General features: G+C 44.1%; 1 protein-coding gene across 1 annotated transcript in view; it reads right to left on the bottom strand.

Moving 5' to 3' along the window:
* EML5 (EMAP like 5) overlaps positions 1 to 18,330 on the bottom strand; it is a 288,831-nt gene that overhangs the window by 158,892 nt on the left and 111,609 nt on the right. The window contains exons 10-11 of the mRNA XM_084632418.1: positions 15,891 to 16,103; positions 10,665 to 10,832 (exon numbers count right to left, since the gene is read on the bottom strand). Of these exons, the coding sequence (XP_084488544.1) occupies positions 10,665 to 10,832; positions 15,891 to 16,103 (381 nt within the window). The remainder of the gene's footprint in view (positions 1 to 10,664; positions 10,833 to 15,890; positions 16,104 to 18,330) is intronic.

The raw sequence follows: 18,330 nt of genomic DNA on the forward strand, positions 1-18,330 counted from the left end.
ATCAAAGATACATATGTGAGAAGGATGCACCTAGATTGAATGAACTAATAAAATATTGTTTTTTAAAAACTGATTTATTTCAGTGTCACTATTACTAAGGTATTTTATTTGAATTGGACAAATTTCTAGAGGAAAACACAATATACTACAATTGTTTTGCCACAATACCCTTCCAAATAGCAACTTTTTCCTACCCATGAATACCTTTTAGTCTTAAGCATAAAGGCCTACATTTTCAAAAGTGAGTGCTGATTTTGGATACCTCAACTTGTAGGCTCCTATCTTGAGACACCTGAAAGAAGCCTAATTTTCATAATCACTGAGCACTTACACTTTGAAACTCAGGCAGTCTTTGAAGGTCTCAAGTTGATCACTCAGAAACTGAGTTGCCCCAAATCAGTAGTAACTTTTGAAAATTTAAAACAAAAACTCTTTAAAATTAAGATACTCTTATATTGACTTTAATGGGACTACTCACATATATAATAATAGGCATGGGCATAACAGTTTGTGGATTCGGACCATGAACTGTAAAATATTTATTAGAAGATTAACTGACAGGTCTATGAATGGGTCGGGAGAGAGAGACAGAGAAGACTGTCCTCTGTATATGCCCTGCGCAATAAGAAGTGGGAATGACATCAGCTAGATCTAAAACTTTACAGAATATTCTCAAAAAACAATGTTACTAAACAATTACGAAATTCTAATTAAAAGAATAAGTATAAAACATCCACTTTTTCCACATACCACTACAAAGTAAGAATGAATTAAAACAAGGCAATTTAAATAAAAGCCTGATTTAATTAAAAGAATGATTTTCTGGAAATTCATGATTTGTATCAAGATCACACACTATATACAATACCATATTATATTTGTTTGCAAAATAATTAAACAAACATGCTTTTGGGACAAAAAAGTTCTCGACTCAAGACTGCAACTTAATTCTCGACGTGTCCCATTTAGTCTAGTTTATAGATGTAGAAAGAAACCCCTCGTAAAACGGTTAAATAAAAGTCATTGATATTGTGCATTAATGTTGACATAGATAAATAAAGCTTCAGTCCCACAAGGACTTAGGCGCATGTTTTACTTCATGGACTGTGAGTAAAGTTAAGCACTTGTGTCTTTGCAGGATTGAGATCTAAATCTGATCTTTAACACTAATTATGCAAGTTAGAGATGGGATACTTGAAGGGCCCATAGCTTGCTTCAACTCTAAAAATGAGAGCCTTGATTGAGAAATCTCAAACACATGGGTTAATGCTTTAGAATTTAAATAATTAAATATATGAATCTTAAATCTTATGTCACTGATAACATGCTCAATGAAAGCATATTATTACACATTTCCTCAAGTAACTTAAATAACTCATTTTCAAATACAGTGGCCAACTTTCTAATTTCTGAAAACCGGACACTGAGCACTGGAATCTCTCCCACCTCCTGTACTGCCTCTTCCTAAGAGGCACAGGCCCTGCCCCAGGCCCTGCTCCTTGCTCCACCTCTTCCCCTTGAGGCCCCAGCCCCTGCTCCTCTTCCCCGCCCCACCCACCACTGTTACTTGCTGCTCTCTCCACTACCCTCCCCTTGCCAGCTGAGCAGGGCTTGAGGGGTGACTGGGGCAGGACACTAGAGAGAGAGCCGGGCTCCAGGGGGTGATCGGGACAGGGCAGGTAAGGGAGAGCCGGGCTCCGGGGGTGGAGAGGTGAGTGGGGCAGGGCAGGGAAGGGAGAGCCATGCTTTGGGGGTGGAGGGATAAGTGGGGCAGTGCTGGGAAGGGAGAGTTGCGTTCCAGGGGTGGAGAGGTAAGTGGGGAAGGATGGGGGAGGGAGAGCCATGCTCCGGGAGTGGAGAGGTGAGTGGTTCAGGACGGGGAAGGAAGAGCTGCATTCTGGGGGTGGAGGGTGAGTGGGGCAGGATGGAGGAGGGAGAGACACGCCCTAGAGGTGGGAGGGTGACTGGGACATGGCAGGGAAGGGAGAGCCACACTCTGGGGATGGAAGGGTGAGTGGGCCAGGACAGAGCATAGAGAACCATGCTCTGGGGTGGAGAGGTGAATGGGGCAGGACAGGGCAGGGAGAGCCACGCTTGGCACAGGATGTGGGAGCCACTGGTACCTCTCTCTGTCAGAGCCATTCCAGAGTGCTCTGCTGCTCCTCCAAACTCCAGCAGAAGCTGTGGCTTTTTCTCACTCCCCCCTCCCCGGTGGTGGTGACCAGTTACTGCAGGTAATTGGGCTTTTAGTGTCCGGACACTACCAGGCTCCCTTTTCAACTGGACTTTCCAATAAAAAAAATGTACACCTTGCAACCCTATTATAATACTGGTACGTTTATAGTGGTGATGCTTAAAAATCTTCAATATTGTCTTTGCACTTACAGTGTCACACCCCAATGGCCCCCTCCCTCAGGGAGTCTCCGGGAAAGGCAGATCAGCATTGTATGTGGCTAACACTGTTGCAAGCATTGCAAAGCATTTTGGGGAGGGTCAAAGGTGTGAGAGTGGAAGTTTCCTTTGCAGAATACGAGAGGCCAGCGGGGGAGAAAGAAGAAGAACAAAGAACGAGTTAACTCAAACCTTCAGCTAGCTCCGTGTGAAGGTAAGACTCTGGCCCCGGCCCAAGGTCACACGCTCGATGAGAAATCAACAGCTGCCCAGCCGTGAGAAGAAGAGAACTAAGTTGAGCAGAGCTGCAGAGATAGCAGTGAGAACAGTGAGAGCAAATGAGATGGCGACAGCGAAGGCCAATAGAAGGGAAAACAAAGTCTCTGGAGCCGGGATGTTTTGGGAAACCGAGGAGGCCACAGCAAGCCGGTTTGGTCTGCCACAAAGAGCACCAGAAGCAGAGGTCCCTGAGTGGAATCCCCCCCGCAAGAAGCCCAAGACTGGAGCAACTCGGAGATCAACAGTGGATCCTCGGATGACCTGGGCCCAGGACACCACTCCCATCCACCCTTCCCCCCTCTTCTTCTGATGTTACATCCAGGCCTGGCCAATCTCGGGTAGTGCGTGTGTATAAAAGTGGGTTAGGGCGTGGGGCACTAACGCTTTCTTTCTTCCCCTGAATGACGTGGGAACGTTCCCAGCACTCTCTGCTGTTATTTTATTATTTTATCAATAAAGATTTAAAAAACTTAGACACTTGATGTGTTCTGTACCTCCTCCCCGAAGATCCTGCGGCATCAGTCTGATCAACTGACATCCCAGGCAGATTGATAACGAAAATCTGTCACAGTTTTGGTGGAGAACTGCGGAGGGGGGGGGGGCCCTGTGGCGTGCACCAACTGCTTTGCCGTTGGTATTTCATGTTTGCTCTGTCTGGCACTGTTGATATTGCATGTTGGGGATTTTATGATTAAAGGTGAGCCCCACCCTCAGTCATAGCATGACAGAAAACCAGAGGGAGGTTTAGCATTCCTCTCTCCACCCCGGTTGGCAGGGGAAGGGTGGAGGTGGGTCTACCCCTGGTCGTAGAAGTACCGGGCAAGAGGAGGACTTAGAGATCCTCGCTCCAAGTGACAAGGACAATCCCTGGCATGTACACCCAGAGTCGTAGTATGACTGAGTAGAAAGAGGAGAGCTTTGGAGCTTCTCGCTCCGCCCGAGAGGGGCACTTGCAGAAGAGAGCTTTGGAGTTTCTCGCTCTGCCCGAGAGGGGCACTTGCAGGGGCATATGCACCCTCGATGGGATCGGACCGAGTAATACGGAGGGAGCCTTAGTGTCTCTTCCTCCAGCCACTCCAAGCATGTGTGGGCGGTGAGCACTGTAAGCTCTGATGCCGGCGTGAGCAGCGTGAAATCTCAAATGATTTAAAAAACCTTAAGAGTGGTACCAACGGTTTGTGAGAGCATGTTCAGGAAACAGAAGGGTACAGCTGTGGACTCAGGAGTCCTGCAGCTGTGGGCGATGGCATCAATGGCGGGTTCAATGCCAGACGAATGGACATTAGGGAGCGCAGACAAGGTAGTCCAGCTGCCCGGTCAGCTGGCGTCTCAGGAGGCAGGTGGACCTGATGCCCAAGCCATGGGGGAGGCAGCAAAGAGGGATGGGACCCTGCTGCCTCTTTCAAAGGGGGGTGAGGACCTCTCCCCGCTGGAGAGGGCTCTCACCAAGGTGGGATACAATCCCTGGGGTTCTGTGGCGGAGCTTCAGAAAAGAGTGCAGACTTGGCAGGGTTTGTTAGACCTATATGCCGAGTATGAAACGCAGAAGGGTAAAAACCTAGGTGCAGCTGTGGGGTTAATATGGACTGCAGCAGCCATGTGGTATCAAACGTTATCAGACAGAAAGAAGAGTTGGGGAAAAGGGAAGCAGTGTGCACCCGACAGCTGGTGGAAATTGAGCAATTGGAAGCGCAAATTACTAACCAGGCAGCAACTCAAGCCTATGCCCGGGACAAGTTGCAGGTTTTGAGACAGAACTTCCAGGCAGAAAGGGAAGAACACATCTGTCTGGAAGCACTGGCTAAGCAAGTACCAGTCATTCAGGGGCTTGTCAAAGATTTGACCATTCGTGCTCAGCATCTGCCACAACGGCAGTGTGCTCACCATGAAAAGAAAATTGTACAGTTAAAACGTCAGTTGGCCGTACATTCAGTCCAGGTGGCAAGCCTCACCGGGGATGATTTCGGTGACCCCTGTGAGGGCTTTGAGCTCTCCCTTTGTGAGGATCCTCAATTTCAGGCGGAACCTTGTTGCACCCCTATAGCAGCCCTCAGTAAGACCGAGGAGAGGTCCAGCAGGTAAAGGAGGAGAAGGTTGTATGCACAGCACTCCCAACTATGAGGAGAGCATCCCATGGGGTGATTATGAAGAGGAAAGGGACCAGGAAGGGTGGGGGCTAATTAAGGAGCCCACCTTCCTTGCTAAATTGGTAATGAAACGAAGCCTGTGTCCATGGAAAGGGGATGGTGCAGTGAGAAAAAAAGGATCGGGCCCAGAAAAGCAGGAAGGCAACAGATGAAGAAATTGGAATAAGGAAAGCAGAAAGTACAGGCACGGGAAATTCAGATCCCTGAAATAGTACTTGGAATGGTAAAATCTGAGTTGATGAAGGTGTCATTTTGGGAGATAAGCAAGTGATTTAAGGAAAGAGAGTGAGAGGTTAATTCTCTCCAGCCTCTGCAGAGGTAAGCAATTAAACGCTGTAAAAGTGTTAAAAAGGAAAAGTGTTAAAGGAAAGAAAATTCTTGGTTTCTTTGCAGCCACTCTGAAGGAAAAATGGGCCCTTTTCCAAAGAAATGTCTGTAAATAATCCAGGCAAAGAGACAATCTGATTTAAATCATTTGACTATGGACAATTTAGTCAAATTTGCTAAAAAAATATAAGGGGGTTCTATTGGACCTTAAAGACCAAAGTCGTGGCTGCAGTAGGGCAGTGAAAACCAGGAGAATGGGAAAAGATTTTGAATTTGTTTTTTGGTAACAAAATAGCAGATAAGAGCTGTAGTAAAAGAGAGAAAGACATTGCCCCACACTGAGCTGAGGTGGCTCTGGGTAATCAACCTGTCACTTTGCTAAGGGTACATAAAAATTCGGTGTATATAAAAGGGTACATAAAAATTCGGTATATATAAAGCCTGCTGCAGTTTCCACGATATGCATCTGAGGAAGTGAGCTGTAGCTCACGAAAGCTTATGCTCTAATAAATTGGTTAGTCTCTAAGGTGCCACAAGTCCTCCTTTTCTTTTTACAAAAGAAACAGTTATACCTTATGAAAAAACTGATATGGCTAATGTTATGGAAATTAAATTATGGGAGGAATGTGCATTTTCCCCCAGTGTATATTGTAAAAGGGGCAAAAGAAATGCAAAAATATACCACAATAGGTTGTGTTTTCCTTTTTAAATGTGTGTTTTGGAAGCAGGAGTTAAAAGTAATCAAAACTCTGGTGAAAGTTGATTGTGTCCCTTTTAAGACAGTCTCTGAGCTGCTAATGGCTTTGAATCCAAAAGCAAGCCAGAAAGTATCTGTGTTAATGGAAATTACCTAACTGATAAAAGTAGAAGCCATTGAAACCTGGCCTGCCTATAGAACAAACGAGAAAATATGGACGTAATTCCTCTGTCTTTCCTGCAATCAGCAAGGATATTTGTAAAAGAAAGGAATATTTTAAGCAATCATCTGCCACCCCCAGAGGGGTAGAAATATGGGGTTTTTTGTCCTGCAGAACAGGAAAAGCTGATACCAGCTGAAAAGCAACCCAGAATACCATGAAGCTACTGTCACAATAGAAATTGTGTTCTATGTTTTGTCTTGTGTTGTTTGTCTTGCTGCTAGCACTGTTGTGTATCAAATGCTGCAAGGAAACATCCTCAGGCAGCAGACATCATATTAGGAAAAACTGGTTTTGGAGCAGGGATTATAAATACTGTAGACATGGAGGTTAAGAATAAATTAAGCTCCCTGTCCCAGCTACAGGACAGCCAAATACAGAAACAAATGGAAATAAAAAAAAAACCATACTGCTATAGCTATGGGATGTACTGAAATGCAGATACTTGCTTTGTTCACCTTGGAAAACGAAATGTTTTGGGTAACATCAGGAAATACTAAGGTTTTGACACACGTGCTAAAGCAATAAATAAATAAATAAATCGCTGTTTGATACTTGTCAGTACAAATGGATGCAGTACGTTTTTAGCATAGTAAGACCAGACCTTTTAATTGGGAGAAATTGTTGTTAAAATCGCACACCAATAGGCTCTGGAGGCCAAGATATGGAAAGTTAGCCCACTCCCCATATTGCACATGGGATCCTTCTGGCCACCCTGGACCTCGAGCCTGTGGGCTGGGGAGAGAGGGAGGGAAGCAATTGGACCCCAGAGGTTGTACCGAGCGGACTCCTCAAAAGTGGGTATGCTTGTCCTTACCTGTTGCTCCAGAGCCCTGTAGTAAAGACATTTCACTAGGATCCTGTATGTGAGATGAATTGGATAATGAGACCAAAGTACTGTATAATGGGCAATGTGTATGTGTAAATTCCTGGGAAGAAGTGTTTTGGGAGGACGGAAGTGTTAGCAACACGCTAGTTGACAAATGTAAATGTAATGTAAGTACTGTGTTTACCAATAGTCACATTTACGGTTTACCACAACCAAAAAAGACTCAGCTTTGCCCAGTTGAGGAAGGAGCTATGTGAAAACCGTGAAGCTGTAGAGGCCGCTTTAGATAAGGAAAAGGCCAAGTGTAAGGATGTCATATATAAAGGGAAGGGTAACCACCTTTCTGTATACAGTGCTATGAAATCCCTCCTGGCCAGAGGCAACATCCTGTAACCTGTAAAGGGTTAAGACGCTCAGCTAACCTGGCTGGCACCTGACCCAACGGACCAATAAGGGGACAAGATACTTTCAAATCTTGTGGTGGGGGGAGGCTTTTTGTTTGTGCTCTTTGTTTACGTGGTTGTTCTCTCTTGGGACTGAGAGAGGCCAGACAGAAATCCATCCTCTGCAACCCATCCTAATCCAAGTCTCCAATATTGCAACCAGTATAAGTAAGCCAGGCAAGGCGGATTAGTTTATCTTTTGTTTTATGGGAAGTTTCCCTGTGATAAGAGGGAGGTTTATTCCTGTTTTCTGTAACTTTAAGGTTTTGCCCAGAGGAGGATCCTCTGTGTTTTGAATCTGAATACCTGTAAAGTACTTTCCATCCTGATTTTACAGAGATGATTTTTACCTTTCTTTTTTCTTTTCTTTTTAAATAAAATCCTTCTTTTAAGAACCTGACTGATTTTTCTATTGTTCCAAGATCCAGGGGTTTGGATTTTTGATGATTTTGTAATCAGTTGGTTAGGATATTATTCTCAAGCCTCCCCAGGAAAGGGGTTGTGTGGGGCTTGGGGGGATATTTTGGGGAGAAGACGTTTCCAAGTGGTGTCTTTCCCTGTTCTTTGTTTAAAACGCTTAGTGGCGGCAACATACTGTTCAAGGACAAGGCAAAGTTTGTACATTGGGGAAGTTTTTAACCTAAGCTGGTAAGAATAAGCTTAGGGGGTCTTTCATGCGGGTCCCCACATCTGTACCCTAGAGTTCAGAGTGGGGAAGGAACCTGACAAAGGGGATCATCGTTAAAGACATCTGGGGATGGCAAATTAAAGACAAGGTAATGTTGCAAAGACTGGGGAAAGCAACCCACACCCTGGACATTAAGTGGGTGGGTCTGTACTCCATTGTGAACCGCATCTCCCTAGTAGTGTACCAGCTACAGCTACCCGGTAAATTAAAATGGGCGCATGCCAATCAATTCAAAACATATTTCTCCCTAGGTTTCTGGACATGGCATCGTGGGCCTCGGTTGTGGACCAGCCATCTGCCTGGAACATCCGGGTTTCCAGCTGGCCATGGGATTCGAAGGATGATCGTAATTATTAGCAGGGAAGATACCTCCAAAGGCTCTCCCTGGCTCGAGCTACTGATGGGGCGCGAGCCACCGTGTGGTGCGAGGCTGGAGGGGAGGTGCCTTGGAGACAGTGCATAGTCTGGACAGACACAGCAGGACCACAGCAAAATACCTGGTGGGTGGCCCCAAGCTTCCCCTGGATCCCATTGGGACAAACCCTGTTCCTCCTGTGGTGCCTGGAGTGGAAGTGGAATGGGAATCCCTTTGGCAAACAATAGCAATTACTGATCTCAGGATGTAATATTGTTGTTAGAACCTCCTAAACCAGGCCAACAACAATATCCATGATGAAAGCCAAGGCTGAAACAGGATGACTAATAATTTAGGGAGTTTTTTTATATGTGCCTCGGTATCCCCAATAGGCGCATTTATGTTGTTCTTTTTCTCTCGCTCTTGCTTTGTTAACAGGATAAGGCAGTAATAACGAGCGCCCAGGGACACCCTGAACAGGAGCGGTGGCACCGCTCATGCTGCTTCAGGCCTTCAGAATTTGTTAGTGTGATACAATGTATGTATGGTGGCACATATCTACGGGAATCCTCGGGTGTCTGACGCTTTTGTCCTCCTTTGTTAATTTTACCACTGTTCAGAATTAACCATGGTGGAAGAAAAGGTCAATTATCCATTGGCAGAGGGGGCAATTGTAGCTTAGCATCCTAGGAATGTGGCATCACGTATTATCTGGGATTGGGTGGTCCATCGCGACGTGTGGGAGGTGGCTCCCACCAATGACATGGCTAAGCGGTATGTGCTGACTACATCTTCTATCAGCACATATGGATTGCAGAGGGCAACACTTGGCAGCTGTGGCCTATGGAGTCCCCTCAAATGATATGTAGAGAAAAGGCAATGCCACGTCGCTTTTATGAGATAGGTCAACACATCTGCTGGGAAGGGGAGGCATCGGGATATGCCCCCACTAAGGCCCATGTGTTTACCAATACCTCTGCATGTGTTTGGAGGACCACCTATCCCAGGATGTCCCTTGATTTGCTGTTATATTCTGAGGCACAAAAAAATTTCAGTGCATTGGCCCGCGATTATGCAAAGTATGGTTAATATCTCTATGTTGTGTTTAATTTTTCATGGATTACACCCAATGTTTTCCTGCCCTTGATGCACACCCGGGAACAACTGACCGTATTCCAGACAGATGCCTCCTCCTTTACAGTGTTGCAGCACACGTTTAATCTGGAGGAAGCTACCTTTGCCACAGACATTCAAGTGGGGCATCTATCCCAACAGGGGGATGTGCTATGCTATGTTACTAATGAAGCCAGAAGTCATTATTGGCTAGTGTATGCAATTGTTGCTGCCCTCACAATTTTGTGTATGTTATATTGCTGTTTATGTAGAAGGCCACTAGTAACCCTGGTCACTGTGTCAGAGGGAGGATGGAAACCTAAGTGGTGACCCCTCACAACAAAATGTTGATTCGGAGTCAAGGGGGGAGGGAATGTCACACCCCAATGGCCCCCTCCCTCAGGGAGTCTCCGGGAAAGGCAGATCAGCATTGTATAGGCTAACACTATTGCAAGCATTGCAAAGCATTTTGGGGGGGGTCAAAGGTGTGTGAGTGGAGAGTGGAAGTTTCCTTTGCAGAATACGAGAGGCCAGCGGGGGAGAAAGAAGAAGAACAGAGAACGAGTTAACTCAAACCTTCAGCTAGCTCCGTGTGAAGATAAGACACTGGCCCCGGCCCAAGGTCATGGGCTCTACAAGAAATCAGCAGCTGCCCAGCCATGAGAAGAGGAGAACTAAGTTGAGCAGAGCTGCAGAGATAGCAGTGAGAACAGTGAGAGCAAATGAGACGGCAACAGCGAAGGCCAATAGAAAGGAAAACAAAGTCTCCGGAGCCGGGATGTTTTGGGAAACTGAGGAGGCCACAGAAAGCCAGTTTGGACTGGCACGAAGAGCACCAGAAGCAGAGGTCCCTGAGTGGAATACCACCCCACAAGGAGCCCAGGACTTAAAACTCTCCTGAGACCTGGAGCAACTCGGAGATCAACAGCGGATCCTAGGACGACCTGGGCATGAAGAAAGTGATGAGTATATTTGCCAAATCTCTCTATACTTATAATAGGATGTATCAACAAATATTGGGGTTATGATATTAGCTACCTCAGGCAACTGCAAAATTTTAAGGATGATCAATGCATAAGGTTAGATAATTCTGAATATGTATAAACTATGTTGCTACTTATATTAACCTTTTTCACCTTCTTTTTTAAACATAAAAGAACGTTATGAGCTCTCACCTTGGGGTGCTATGTGAATAGCATCCTTCAGCTTCCGTTCAGGGATAAATTTCCACTGGAAGACAGAATGATCAGCTCCACCAATAGAAACAACCCACTGATGATCATGTGACCATCTGACATTTGTCACATGAGCTGAATGCCCAAGATATTTTTTAAACTTTGCTCCTAGAACAAGGGCGGGGGGAGAAGAGGAAGAAAGCATTTTCAGTGTATTCAGAATAAATCTTTCAAAAGCACAATGATTAAAAAACAGGGAACATTTCTATACAATGTGTGAAAAAATAACCATTAAGCTTTAAATAAAAAAAAAATCTGCTCACTAGATGCCACCAATATGGATAACTAGAATTCCATTTGCTCTGCTTTGTAACAGGAAAATGGATCCATAAAGAGTCATGAAAATTATGATACCATTCCCAGCCTCTAATCTGCCTGCATATCAAATAGTAAAATTTTACGTTCATGTACCAGTTTATAACAGATGAAAAAGCAGAGGCAGAAAGGAAGGGGACATATGCTAGGCTTTCATTAAGTTTACTACATTATGACAGGTTTCAGAGTAGCAGCCATGTTAGTCTGTATTCGCAAAAAGAAAAAGAGTACTTGTGGCACCTTAGAGGCTAACAAATTTCTAAGGTGCCACACGTACTCCTTTTCTTTTTACTACATTAGGATCACTTTGCTCACCTTGTACAAGATCCCACTGCTTACTTTCCCTGCCATCACAGAGTGGCATTTTAATTTTTATTTGCACATATTTAATTGGGTTCCCCTCACTGAAAGCTTTGAGTGCCAGCTCCCACTTTTCCCGTTGAAGAACTTTGAGTGTTAAGCAATTCTTGTCATGCATACTCATCACTACTATTACATCTGGTTAGCTCTGTTACCAAATCCTGCATAACAAACTCAAAATTCAGATATATGTCAAAAAGAAATTGGCTTCACAGAACTCATTGCAGGCGTTCTCATTATTTCTCTTCAGCAAATTAATTTGCTGTTTAATTAGTCATGCTCAAAACTACTTAAAAGAAGGAGAAAGCTGGTTTCTTTTAGATTTTCTGGAAATACTTCTTAGGACAGGTTTTTTAGATTATCTCAGTTAGCAACTAGCAAATGCCTTAAGGCTATCAAAAGAAAACAAAACAAAATCGGAAGGACTTCTTAAACTGTATTTGCAAAAGGGAATAAGGCAAAATAACATTAGATATTCATGCCATTGTTGAGGGGCACAAACGGATGGTAAAATTCTATTTCTATAATACCCAAACGGTTATGTGAACTTGCCTAATGTTTGTCCTCAAGCCCATTAGGTGGGTCACACAGTTATAGCCAGGGCCATCCCGAGGGGGGCCTGGGACCCAAGTGACGAATCCGTCACTTCTGGGACCAACGACACCAGCCAATCACACTGGCCCGCAGGGCCCCCAAAGCGCGAGGCCGAAGAGGTTGCCCAAATTCGCCGTACCCAAGGGACTGCTCTGGTTATAGCTTGAATTATAAAACATCAAAGGGTATGTGACCCTTAAAGAACTAGTTGATTGTAAAGTAAGTGCAGATTTACATGAGGATTCTGAGGATGTATCTAGGGCTCTAGGATCAGTTATCTGTTTCTCAAGTATCCCTACATCATTAAGGTGTATTTTATAGATAAATTAAAGGACACAAATCATCCTACAGTATCTAAAAAAATTCAAAAGTAGTAACAAAATTTGATTCCTTTTGATACAGATTTCTTACATGATCTAACCATAGCTAAGGCTACGATTATGTCACCAAGGTCACGGAATACGTGACTTCCATAGACCTCCGTGACATTTTCTGCCCTGGGACGGGAGCTCCCAGCCAGCCCTGCCCCCGCAGCTCCCAGCCCCTGCCCTAGTGGGGGGATTCCCCACAGCTGCCCAGCCGTGGCGAGCAACGGGGGGACTCCCCACAGCTGCCCATCTGAGGTGGGCAACAGGGAGACCCCCCACAGCTGCCCAGCCATGGCGGAGGGACTGGCAGACCCTGCAGCTGTCCATCCACCGACAAGGGTGGGGGACCCCTGCAGCTGCCCAACCGCCATGGACAATGGGGGGACTCCCCGCAGCTGCCCAGCCGCAGCCAACAGCTGGGGAACCCTGAAGCTCCCAGCTGCCTAGGGGTGAGGGGACCCTGCAGCAGCCAAGCCCCCTAGGCAGGGGACCCTGGAGCTCCCATGCTCCGCAGCGGAGGGGGACCCAGGAGCCCCCAGCAGCATTGGGTGCTGAACCCTCCTACCCCTTTTGTCAGGGATATTTTAAGTGAAAGTCAGGGACAGGTCACGGGCTTCCATGAATTTTTGTTTATTGCCTGTGACCTGTCCATGACTTTTACTAAAAATATGCATGACAAAAACTTAGCCTTAACCATAGGACATTATTTCTCTGCTCTTTCAAAAACCAGGATTCAGTCTAGTCTCCAGGCTAATCTTAAACATTACGATGACTCTACCTCCTCGAATGCTAAAATGCATTTCAGAGGCTATGTCATATGGTCATGGCATCACAGGTTTTAAGATACAACAAATCTTTGAGACTTAGAGCACTTTTCTTGCTCAGCCTGGATGGTTTCTGGAATAGAGCATTCTGAATAACTGTGAAGCAGCAGCAACTCTTTTTTGTTAAACATATGAGTTTGCAAAGATTTCCCTCTCTCCCTACAATACACACACACTTTTCATTTTGGGGACTTCAGTTGAGAGTATGAGGTAGCTTGCTCTGGGCTTCAGCTTCAGAAATTTCATCTGAGATTTTCCCTTACCCTTAGTAGTAGGGTTGAGCAAGAAGTAGAGCCAATCAAGAAAAGGTTTTCCACTCCCATTAAAATTTGAGATTTCAAATTTTTTCCCATTCCTGACCAGGACAAACCTGAGACCTTTAGAAGTTTTTAGTTGAAAAAGGAAGACACACCCACCCAGCCACCCAAGAACAGTCAATGACCTACTGGTTAGAGTACTCACCACGGATGTGAGAGACCCATGTTCAAGTCTCTGTTTTCCCTGATTCAGACCAAGGACTGGAACCTGACTCTTACACATCCCAGTTGAGTGCCCTAACCAGGTGAAACAGATAAGTCATCTTTGCTGACTTCTGGCCCAAATCCCTTAGAGAGGGGTAAGGGCTGGAAAAGGGAGGGAGCATTATGAGGGAGACCACAGTTACAATGCCTGGAGACATGTTCCCTGCATGTCTCCCTAATGAGAAAGTCAGCTACTTCATCGCCTTCTGTAGGAGCACTGGAAGAGAGGGAGAGGGAAGGGGAGGCCCATTTTTCCTAAGGAAGGAGTTTTGAATTACTTAACCCCATATTCCCTGATGCTTAGTCCTGGCTGAACAGGGGTCAGCTGCTCAGAATAAGGAATAGCAGGACCTGAAGCAGCTGGAAACACATGACCTGACAGTATATACAAGGCCACAAAAAGAGCTCGCACCTTTTTAATATCTGAGGCATTCTTGGCAGTGGAAGGCATTGGAAAACTGAGCCTTATATGCGAAATTTCTTTCTGTGAATGTCAATGTTTGACAATCTGTACTGTGTATGTCCCTCTTTCCCTAGTGCTTGGAGGAAGATTAAACTGTTGGCTGTCAGCCAGAGTCTATGACTCAGGTTGAGGCTGCATCAACTTTGGCAAGACTGCCAAAATCCTTTTTGTCTTTTGTCTTTGGGGGTGTTTAGAATTTTTATGTTTGCCAGCTAAGAAACTTCTCCTTGATAGTAAACTCCCACTCTGCCTTAATCAAGTCCTCAGAAGCAGGATGTAGAGGAACACAAAGCTCCTGTTTTGTGCTAGCTAGGAAAAACTTCTGAGACACTCCCTGGATTTTACCAATGGGCCCTGCTCCGGGGTTGATCCAGCAGCATCTCCAGGGCTGCTAGAACTTTTCTTAGCATGACAGTGAAGAGGTGAAGAGGGAACAACCTCTGCTGAGGCTCCTCTTCCAGGGTCACATAATCAGAATCAGACAATTCCCCTTCGTCAGACAAGGTGGCAATATAGAGGAACTTCTAGGATTAAAACCAGAAAGAAGCCGAAGTTATGAACTTTCATTTGGATAATTTAACTGGGACGTTGGGTGCTGTGGCGCACGCCCATAATCTTAGCTACTTGGGAGGCTGAGGCTGGCAAATCGCTCAGGGGTTCTAGGCCACAGTACTATGCCAATCGGATGTACAGTGCAGCTGACAGCCTGGCCAGAGGTTGGCTGAAGAACTGGCTAGAACACGAATGATGTGTTGTGATCGGCGCTCTCTCTGTGAGGGCTGATGAACCGATTGATCAAGAATTTAACTGGGGCTTTTCCTTCCTTTCACAAGGAACTGTCCCTCTATTGGCACTGCTTTTATGCTCAGAAGCCCTAGGACTTGTGCTTAGTAAATGGACACTATCTGTTTAAGGTTTCTCTGGGAAAAATGGCTCCAAAATGGCTCTGGGGAAAATGTATCTGTTATCTAGGCTTCATCCTGGGGCAAGGAGGTTCCCTGTGAGGGCCATGGGCAGACCGAAGGTCTACTGCCTGTGCAAGTTTGGAGGTAAAGAACTCTTGGAGTTCCTCCTGAAGGATAGTTCTAGCCCCTAACCCAGAGCTAATGATACAGTCTGCCACCAAGCACTACAGAATGGGGAATGCCTACTTGGAATAAAAATGACCAATATCCACTGACCTAGATCTGCATATGAATGGAGTGTGACCACAGCAGACACTTCTGCAGCTCATGGGATCAGGTGTGCTGATACTGTGCCTCACTGAGTGCAGGTGTGAGGGTAAATTCATTCACTTTTCTAGAGCCCTCATAGAGATTCTTTGCACAAAGTTCTTTTATTCTTACTTTCCCTAATTACACAATTTCGTCCATAGCATGAAACAGATCAGCAATCATGATAAAACAAAAATAATTATAAAGGAATGCCCACAGTGCATTTGTTCTTCTACTGAAATTTCTAGAAACTGTGTACTACTGCCACATAGAACCTGTTGTGATATAAATCACTATCTTATCCAAAGCGCACACAAAAACATAGATCATAGATTCTGTAAGTCACTATTACATGGTTCATTTAATCAAACCATTACTATTTTCCATATCTGTACTTTATCATTCTAAGACTACAGCTTTGCCATTTACATAACTCTTAAGACCTTTCTACTTTCCCCAAACCTTTATAAATATTCATTAATAATTTAAGTCAAACAAAGATATTACCTTTTCTTAAACAAGGATACCGGAATAGTTTTACTATTCCATAGTCATCAGCTGTAACCAAAACTTGACCATTAAAATTTCCATCTACAGAATTGATATCATTGATATCTGAATATTTGGGCCAGATTCCGTTAACTTCAAGGCCATAAACACATGTCCATGAAGCCCATTGGACGCCTTTTAATTCTTCTTTATTTGTTACTTCTTTTCCACCTAAAAATAAATACAAAGGCTTATTTTTAATAATTCACTCATGCTTTTCCTTTAATAAATTTGGAGCTAAAATGATCAAAAAATGACCAGAACTCAGATATAGCTCAGACTGAGTTGAAAATTGTACAGTAAAACTATCTTTTTCAAACATTCTTTTTATTAGAGGCAGCACTGATGGCAACGTCCATAGTCAACATTGCTTAATGCTTTCTATGATAAGACCTAGTTTTCAATTGCATATAAAATTTTGCCAAACTTTTTGGCTGAAATTTTTCATAGCAAGTATCTGCCTTAGGCTGTTTTTTTGTTTGTTTGTTTGTTGTTTTGTTTTGTTTTTAAAGGTTCAGCAAACATGGTTCAGCCATTTCCAAGAACAAAGGTAGGGGAAAATATGTTGTTTGGCCCCTGTTAAAAAAACCCTTACAGACTTTTCATTGAGAAACCCTAGAGCCTCCATGATTTTGAGCAGAAACTTGAAAATCTACCCAAATATGGCCAAATTACACATCTCTGAAAAACCTCAGTTTATACAGATTTGTTAGAAGTTGGTAACATGCTCCAATGATTCCACCTGCATTGCACATGCTCCATCCACACATAGCTCTTATATGCTGACTGGACTGAGAATGCACCATCCCAGAGCTGCAGACATAGCTAGGGCCACTATGGTGCCAGGCACCACAACAGAGAACAGGCAGACTTCTGTTCTCTCAATGCCCCCCCTTCTGGTGCCCAGGCAGAACGAGGAAAAGCAGACTGACATGCTTAAATGCAAAGTAGTGAAGAGGGAGAGGAGGAGGACGGGGTGGGCTGGAATGGACAGAGCAGGCACAGGCTATGGGGGTACAGGAGCAGGGGAAAACAGGGACAAGTTGTGGAAGGCCATGTTATGGGCAAGGATAGCATGGTATTTACCAGAGGTGGTTTTTACCAGGTAAATCATGGTTTTTACCACTCCAGGAAAAACTAGTTAGTCCCAGTTTATGGAATTTTCTATTTTTAAAAGTGTTTATTTAATGCACACCACATTACATTTAGTTTCAGTTACATATTCAAATTGTGGTTACATAAAACAGTAGATTAGGAGATTAATTTAGGGTTGTACAAATAAAAAAAAATTGCAGTGGCTGTAATACTAATATATGTAATTACAATACTGAACATTGGAAGGTCTGTATATGTTTCGGTTTGGAACTTTCTTAAGGAAGTTATATATGTCATGACTCATTTAATTTTTCAATATCATATATACAAAAGTAAAAAAAAAATTGATTACCTGAAAATGATAATACCCCAGAGTCGTAAGAATGAAGTGTTAAGCAATCAGAAACATGCAGAGTTGCGATCTGCCAGTTGTAATACAGAGGCCCATTGGTGGTTCACTACTTTGTGTCAGCAACTCCTCAGGCCTGACGTACTCACTACACCTAACCCATTGTTTTCATGATATACACCCAAAAGGTGGAATGCAATATATTGCTGGAAAACTAATATCTCACTGATCATTAATATTCTTGTGTGATATATGTATGGGATGTGCACAAATAAGGTATGTGCTAGAATTACGTTCTGAAAATGTGTTTGAGAAACAATGCATAAGCACAGGTTTCAGAGTGGTAGTCATGTTAGTCTGTGTCAGCAAAAAGAACGAGGAGTCCTTGTGGCACCTTATGCCCAAATAAATTTGTTAGCCTCCGAGGAGTCCTTGTGCATAAGCACAGTCTGCCCTAGACAAAGGAAAGGGTATTTGTTTGCTTGACCAGCCTGGTCCTCAGGCAGAGACAATGAAGGTATATTTACATTCAAAGTAAACAGAGTCATCAACCTAGCAAATGGCGGAAATAGCCTCTTGCGGGGTCTGAACCTCCTACGATAAGTAATTGAATCACCTGATAGTATACAATACTACTGTATTATAAAAGTGTATCAAGTATGAGCTTTTATGAAAGCTAATGACATACTGGTGATTAATATAATTGTGAAACGTACATAGTAATACTGTATGAAGAATTATGGATACTCAATAATATTATGCTTTAAAGTCAGTGACCAAACAAAGATAGGGAAACAGGTTTTCTGCCAGACAGAAGGGAAGGCAGTTATATACCTGTCTCCAATGAAATTAAGGAAGGTATGACCGAAAGCTGTTTAAGCCCCATTGACAGACAAATCAGCAGGGCAATGAGAAGTCCACAGGAAGGGAAGAAAAGCATGAGGTCATCCTGAG

This window comes from Lepidochelys olivacea (genome assembly GCF_965140295.1).
Source record: "Lepidochelys olivacea isolate rLepOli2 genome assembly, chromosome: 6".
Classification (NCBI taxonomy): Eukaryota; Metazoa; Chordata; order Testudines; family Cheloniidae; genus Lepidochelys; species Lepidochelys olivacea.